General features: G+C 39.1%; 1 protein-coding gene across 1 annotated transcript; it reads left to right on the top strand.

Moving 5' to 3' along the window:
* The first annotated feature begins 3,692 nt into the window (after window positions 1–3,692).
* LOC121959000 (CD209 antigen-like) lies at window positions 3,693–7,420 on the top strand. The gene is made up of 4 exons (XM_042508182.1): window positions 3,693–3,848; window positions 4,386–4,493; window positions 6,257–7,018; window positions 7,212–7,420. Exons 1-4 carry the CDS (start codon window positions 3,761–3,763, stop codon window positions 7,400–7,402), a joined length of 1,149 nt encoding a protein of 382 aa, XP_042364116.1. The 5' UTR covers window positions 3,693–3,760; the 3' UTR covers window positions 7,403–7,420.
* The last annotated feature ends 683 nt before the right edge of the window (window positions 7,421–8,103 follow it).

Genomic DNA, 8,103 nt, shown 5'->3' with positions numbered 1-8,103 from the left:
ACAAAAAGTGTCACAGTGTGACATTTTTGCGAAAACGCTGTTCACTTATCTGCTGCAGTTCCTGGTATTTATGTGTTTATTTGTCTGGGTGAGTGCTATCTCTGTGAGGACCAACTTCAGACTTTTGAGAGTGAGTGCACCTCTTTAGGGGTTGTTTAGGGGGTTAGGTTCAGGGTATGGTTTAGGTCAGAGGTTAGATAACACATTATGCCAATGAGAGTCCTCACACTTATAGAAGTGCAGGCTAATCTGCCGAGATAAAGTCTGTGATGTTGATGGCGCCTGATCGGTTGTAAAGGATGCTGAAGATAAGAAGACGGAGGAATCATTAGCACAGAATCCCACAAACACCATCTCTGCTTGTCCTCTGTATGCACACACACACACACACACACACACACACACACACAGAGGTAATGTAACTGAGCATGCCATCAGTCCTCCAGTTTAAATCCTCTGTAAAACTTTACAGTGAGTTTTAATGACACACAGCTGACCATCGATAGGAAGTTCTATTAAAAAATACTTGTTTAATTTAATGATTTATGTCAGGGACGCTCAACTTGCTGTGCTTGGGGGCCAATATTTGCAAAATGGCAGGAGGCCAAGAGCCAGTTACAGCAGCCCGCACTCTGGATTTTTCTGATTTTAGGACACATCAAGGAGTTTTGGATGTTTCTAGGATTTAAAGATGTTTCTAGGATTTAAAGATGTTTCTAGGTTTTTAAGACATTATTAGGATTTAGGACATCTCCAGGATTTTAGAATGTTTCTAGGATTTAAGGGACATTTCTAGGATTTTTGGACGTTAGGATTTTGGGACTTTCTAGGACTTTAAGATGTCTCTAGTATTTTAGGACATTGGGATCGTAGCTAGGACCTCTGTATGGGGGTGCGGGGGATCCTCCACTGGCACTTTTTTATTAAACAAGCTCCATTTTGATGCTGTTTTATTCACTCTTATGCACAATTCCCAGTGTGAATCACTTTTTTACTGTGAATCAGAAAATGTTTGGGGGGCCACTTGGGATCTTATCAGAGACCAGTTTTGGACCAAGGGCCTTAAGTTGAGTATCACAGATTTATGTGTTTTCTTATGTGTACCTTAACTGAAGCAACGTGGGCCAATAATTACCAGATAAACAGGAACTACTTACGCATTCAGTGCAAAGAAAAGGAGCCAAAAGAGCTGTGAACTCATGCATTAAATTTAAAAGTGTGTGTTGTTCCACAGACAGGAGACAGAGGCTGTTAAATCAATGACAGTCTGATTTCCTTTCTCCTACATATTAACAGCATCTTGTTTGTTTAGAGCAGATCTCTGCAGCTTCTCTGGGAGGATTCTCCCTGCAGAGAAAGAGTATTGTTTGTCTTATCTGGCAGCCTCTGTTGTTACTAGATGTCCTGCTGGTAGCAGCATGCTTTGGCATTTTACTGTCTCACAAAAATCACACAATTAAATGTAATAAAATTGCACATTTTAGGAAAGTCTTGTTGTTTTGAATAAATGAAATCACTCACAGTGCTCCAGGAGATTTATTTCGGCACCTAAAGTTAAATATGTGTTCAGTGAGATTCTTGAGATGCTTTTGCGTCATGGCCAAAAGTATGCGGACACTCAAACTTTAAATTCATTGGGGATCTTTGAATAATTCATTTTAAAATCGTGGGTGAGCAGCCTCCACTTTTCTGGGTTGAGGATCTCCCTGCTGCACAATACATTTTTTCACACCAAACTGGGAGAAACATGTCTTTGAGGATATGACTTAAAATTGCCATTATTTTGTGAAGCAGAATTATATTTTTGTTAATAATTTCACAAGCAACTGGAACCACTGGTCAAAAGTATTACTGTATGCTGTAACATTAAGATTTCACTTCATTGCAACAAAGGAGTCATCACCCTGAAAAACAGACAAGATAAGCCCCAAAATACAAAAAATAGATGATTATGTGGAGAGGTGTGTCCACATACTTTTGGCCATAGAGGTACTGCTTTGTGTAAAAGGACACATCGCCCCCTACTGGTATAAATGAGGTCAAGGAAAAATGTTGTTAATTAAAGACTAAATAAATACAGACCTGTCTAGTTTTTGTTTTTTTTTTTAAATTAAAGGCTGGGTTCTTTAACTTTTCAAAAACAACTGCAAGAAATTATTCATTTTCTAATGAAGAAACTCGGCGTGTTTTAAAAAGCCAAACAGTGAGAGACGGTTGTGCCTCAGTGACTATTGTTAACTGAGATAAGGTGACATCAAACACAACTGGCCATTTTTAAAGTCTCTCCACCTATAGGAGGTGAAGCAGCAGGAGCTGAGAGGAGCTGAGAGGAGCTGAGAGGGCTATAAAAGATTCCTGCTGCCTCAGTGAGACCTCGAGCAAGAGGGGACACACGAGACCAAAGACAGGAGACATCAGAGACAACAGAATCTGCAAGAGACACTCACTGAGGTACGTCAGGACAATATTTCAGCAGCAGTTTGTTGTATCTGAGCTGTAAATGCAGTGACGGAGGAAGTTTTTGGATCTTTTTTTTATGTTTAGCAATTGTACGATAACATAAACATACTCAAAGCAGAACAGGCCTACATCCAAAATAAAAATAAAATATTACAAGACTAAAGACAAAACACTGACTAAACTAATAAACGCCAACAAGACAACAACAACAGCATGAAATAAGATCAGTGAAAACAAAATTTACACGTGTCGAGGATGTTGGTTTGATCTTGGTGGTGTGTGTGTGTGTGTGTGTGTGCGTGTGCGTGTGCGTGTGTGTGTGTGTGTGTGTGTGTTTGTGTGTGTGTGTGTGTGTGAGAGAGAATGTGTCTGTATTATAAACTAGTCATTTTCATTTTCTGAGAACTTCCAGTGACAGTAGCAATACTTCACAAAAAATATTCAAATCCAAGAAAATGCCATCTTTTCTCTACGATTTTACTTAAGTTCAGACATATTATCAGAAGAAAATGCATGCTAGTGCAAAAAAAAGAGTATTCTGAATGGTCCCACACACTGTAAAGTTACAGCAGCATGAAAAGTGTTAAAAAAGATTCAGAAATCCTCTTTGAGGAGACAAAACAGGAAAACCACAGAAACACTCTGAAGGCATGAAGACGCTTTTTTGTGTATTCTGTCTGTTTGATGTCTAGACACTGAGGACACACTGCCTGTCTGTCTGTCTCTCTGCCTGTCTGTCTGTCTCTCTGCCTGTCTGTCTGTCTCTCTGCCTGTCTGTCTGTCTCTCTGCCTGTCTGTCTGTCTCTCTGCCTGTCTGTCTGTCTGTCTGTGTGTGTGTGTGTGTGTGTGTGTGTGTCTGTCTGTCTGTCTGTCTGTGTGTGTGAGTGTGTGTGTGTGTCTGTGTGTGTGTGTGTGTGTGTGTGTGTGTGTGGTCTGTCTCTGTGTGTGTGTGTGTGTGTGTGTGTGTCTGTCTGTCTGTCTGTCTGTGTGTGTGAGTGTGTGTGTGTGTGTGTGTGTGTGTGTGTGTGTGTGTGTGTGTGTCTGTCTGCCTGTCTGTCTGTCACTCTGTCTGTCTGTCTGTCTGTCTGTGTGTTGTGTGTGTGTGTGTGTGTGTGTGTGTGTGTGTGTGTGTGTGTGTGGGCTGATTTAAATTAAGTGTGACATTCATGTGTCACAGACCTCCAAACCTGTGATCCAAATTAATTAATAACAATGCATCTTTCTTTTTTTTTTTAATTTACCCTGCATGTTCGGCAGCTCACCTCTGACCTCTGACCTCTGATGACTCTGTGCAGGTAAAATGTTCGATCACAAGCGGCTCCGCTGGATCAATAATCCAACCTCCGGATCAATCACAGTGACTGCAAACAAGCAGGAACAGGAAATATGTAAGTCAGCTGCACAGCACTTAATTTACTACAATATTAAAGTGAGTTATAGACTATTTATTCACTGTTTTTTTACTGTTTATAAATGCTTAATAGGGGACTTTCAGCAACAGGCTCTTGCAGCCTATAAATAAATCCTAAATATTGCATTTTCTTGTGCAGAAAAAAATCTGTTTCCAATTAGTAAAAATCTATTTATTTCAATATATTTTTTTTAGAAATTTGTCTCTGCACCCTGAAACAAGAAAAATGTGGCAAGTTACTGCAAAAGAATCAAGAAAAATACAACATGATTTTAGAAAAAAATGTTTTAATATTATTTCAAGATTTTACTGCTGAGGCTAATTTTAAGAAAATAAAGCTTCAAAAGCCAGATTACAAATAAAAACTGACTTGATAGATGTTTGTAACATTTATATCTTCTGTAAATTTAAAACCTAAATCTATATAAGTCTACCTATGCATGTTCACAACATAACCTTCACCTTTGTCAGAAATACTTGTACCACTAAAACTCCATCTGTTTCTTTATTTTAGCCTCAGATATCAGAAGAAAAGTGACACATCGTCACTTCTGTCCGGTCATCGGTCTCTCAGCTCTCTGCTTGTTGCTGCTCGTCACCTGCGTCGCACTTTCTGTCTTATGTAAGTAAAAGTTGATGATGAGCTGAAATGAGTGAATACAAAAGACTTCTGGTGCCTCGTTAAAGGAAAATATCCCAACAGCTTGTCCTAACTATTCCCTTAAAGTTTCAAAGATAGGATATATCCTATCCTCCTTTAAAAAAACAAGCAGTTCCTAATCTCCGAACTTTTGAAACCTGTACGGACATCAGTCTTTCTTGCGCTGCATTCAGACACCCTTCACGAATCCTGAAACCTGAGCAAAAAGGTTTCATTTCCTTCAAAAATGTGGGAAAAAGCAAAGAGCAAACTGTAAGAAATTAGTCAAAGGTGACAACGAAACAACCATAAATTTGACAGAGAGGGAGAGAATAAAAAATTACCCAAAAAGGAGGAAAAAAGTCCAGAAACTATATTTATGAATAGTAGAATTATGTATTCAAAGTATGTTACAGAATATATAATTTTTTTTTTTAATTTTTTATTTTTTTAAAAAAAAAGCATTTTTTAGGTCTTGATTTTTTATTTTCTTTTTGGTCATTTTCTTGTAATTTTTTACTAAATTGTATCTAATTTCGATTTCGATTTGCTATTTCAAAGGGTTAAGACATCCAAAGTATAACTGCATTTTAGATTTTTTTATTTATTTATTTTTTATTTTTAGATGCAAATGAGATTTTTCAGTCTGCACTGCTCTTGTCATGCCTGTATCTCCAGCTCTTTCAGTCACACTATAGAACCAGCGTCCCAACTTCATACCTGCTTTGCATTTTTACACAGAAACAAACAACAGCGGCGTCACTCCTGGGCGTGATTTAAGACAGCATGCTGGCAGCGCAGACGCAATAGAGGTGTGACATTTAACACAACAGCGTTGACCTCTAGTGTTACCAATAAAATATGCATTGGCAGCCTCTATTGTGTCCCAATTTGCAGATATTAATGGCCGCTGCTGTTCTTTGACTTAGCCACTGTCGGCTACCTGCTGCTTTTTAAATCTCCTGCTGAGCGTCACACGCATATAACACCGTCACAACATCACACCCGTACTTCCCTCAAGAAACCTCAATTGTCCCATTTCACAATTGTACCTTTTTACACAGAACAATAAGGCTATACTTATAATTTTCCTTGTTATATATTGAAAATTATGTCACAGTTGTTTTTGTTTTCTTAACCCTTTGAAAATGGAATAAACTGGCGTAATTTCTTTTAAAAAGATGGAAAAAATTACCCAAAAATTAACTTTGTTTTTTTAAGCGAAGAAGGTAATGAAAATTACCTGAAAATCAACACAAAAAATAAAAGAAAGAAAAAAAAAAACAAAACAAAAAAACCCATTCTTAAACAATGAAATAATCTTGAAAGAAATGCAGTAATTTTCTGTAACATTATTTAAAAGTTTGCATGGAAATAAAATAAATACATTTAAATAAATAAATACAGTTTTACAGTTATAAATACACTTTTCTTTTTTCCTTTGTTTCATTATTTTTTTAAAATTTTTCTCAGTTTACTAATATTTTGCAATATGTGAAACATTTTGTAGCTGAGATGCTTATTGCCTTTTTTCCTATGATAATGAAAGAAATGGAACCAGTTTGGTCATTGTTCAAAGGATTAAATACTTGTAAAAGGCATCTGAAAGAAGCACAAGAAGTCATTTCTTTGTTTGTTATTTTCATTTTTTTTCATTTTTGGGTCATTTCTGCTCAAGTTGCTCATTTCCTTCTGCTAATTTGCTCGTGTTTCAAAGGGTTAATAATTCTGTCTTTAACTTTCAGATAACAGCGAGTCTGAGAGTGACGCAGGATGGACGAGCCTCCTGTCTGACTACCAGAACATCAGCGACAGCTACGAAACTCTCACTTTAACAAACAGCGACCTGCGGAGACACAATGACCTCCTGCAGGAGCGCGGCGCCTGGCTGCACCAACACACCGAGCTCCTCAACAGGACGTCAGCCCGCCTGCTGTCGGCTAACCGCGCTCTGAGTCTGGAAAACAGCGAGCTAAAGGAGCAGATCGCCAATCTAACATCTGCGAACCTTCAGCTCACTCAAGAACAGGAGCGTCTGATCCAGCAGGCGACACAGCAGGAGGCCGAGAGGCTGAACGCGTCTCAGACTCTCAAAAACCTCATCGACTCCAACGCTCAGCGAGACGAGGAGACACGACGACTCTCTGAGGTCAACGGCCTCCTGAGGGAGGAGCTCAATCAAGAGAAGGAAAAGAATCAGCAACTTCTGGAAATCAAAGACGAGTTTCAAAGAGAAGTCAAAAATCTGAGCGGGAAGGTCGAAGCTTTGAGAGACGACTGTGAGACGGCGTCAGAACGAAACGTGCAGCTCCAGCAGAGACTAGCAGAACTGAAAGAACAAAAGCAGAACGTGAGCAGCGTGCTGATGACGGAGAGGCGGGAGGCAGCAGAGCGGGAGACGAGCAGGAGAGACGAGACGGAGCGAATGGAGGCGGACATGCAGTCGATAAAGGACGCCTATGACTCGCTCGACCTCTACTGCCCCGTGATTAATGACAAGACTAAAGGTACATATGCAGTTTTTTTAAAGTTAAAAGCAGCTTTCATTGGAGTTTGTTTGGATGTTTCATCATTTTCATGCTATTTTTTTTCAATTTCTATTTCTTTCAAAGTTGCCCATTGCCTTTTTTTGCTCAGTATTTAAAGAGTTTAAGTGTTCATATATGGCAATGATATAGTTTTGACTTTGTTTTCCCACAGAGAGGATTTGCAGAAAGTGTCCTGACAGCTGGACGCTGTTTGAGAGGACGTGTTACTACTTCTCGTCTCGCATGCTCACCTGGAGCTCCAGCAGAGCCTGGTGTCAGACGCAGGGGGGCGACCTGCTCGTCATCAGCAGTGAACCTGAACAGGTAGAGGACAAAATGAAGAGAGCGTGTTACACCATCTGAAAGACTTTAATTCACAGGAATGATGCTATTTGAATCTTAACTTATCTTTTGCAGAGCTTTGCTTTTGAGAGCAGCCAGTCTGTGGAGGCGAGCAGCAGCATCAGCAGCAGCCGGCTGTGGATCGGCCTGACAGACGCAGACGAGGAGGGCGAGTGGAGCTGGGTGGACGGCAGCTCCGTCTCTCCAGATGTGCAGTAAGACAAAAGAACAAAGAGACTGTGATTTGATTTCGCTAAATGTTTAAAGAAATCACTTTGACTCTACAGCATTATGTTGCTAACACAGAAAAGTTTATATCTTATAACAAGACAACATTTCTTTTAGTCTAGATTTTTCTGAGCAATTTTGAGTGACTGAAATGTCCATATAGTCTACCAACAGATAATCTTATGTCTGGAAGAAAAAGGTAAAATCATTTTTAATCATTATTAAAGTGTAATAATTACTCTTCTTTAAAAAACAAAAGATATACTGGTCATTTTCCTGTCACCTTTTCCTTATTTCTTGCAACGTGTAAGACATCTCTTGCCAAGTCGCTGTTGCTTTTTAAGTCATCTTTTCAAATGAAATCAAACCAATTTGTCCACACTTAGATGAATGTGAAAGGCGTCTGAACGCAGCACTACAAATGGGATGTGATTCTAGGTCTCAAAGCAAATATTGTATTATTATCTGTGCATTAAGTGCATTGCAAAAAAAAC

Source organism: Plectropomus leopardus, chromosome 19 (genome assembly GCF_008729295.1).
Source record: "Plectropomus leopardus isolate mb chromosome 19, YSFRI_Pleo_2.0, whole genome shotgun sequence".
Classification (NCBI taxonomy): domain Eukaryota; kingdom Metazoa; phylum Chordata; class Actinopteri; order Perciformes; family Serranidae; genus Plectropomus; species Plectropomus leopardus.
This window is presented reverse-complemented; position numbering and strand designations above follow the sequence as displayed.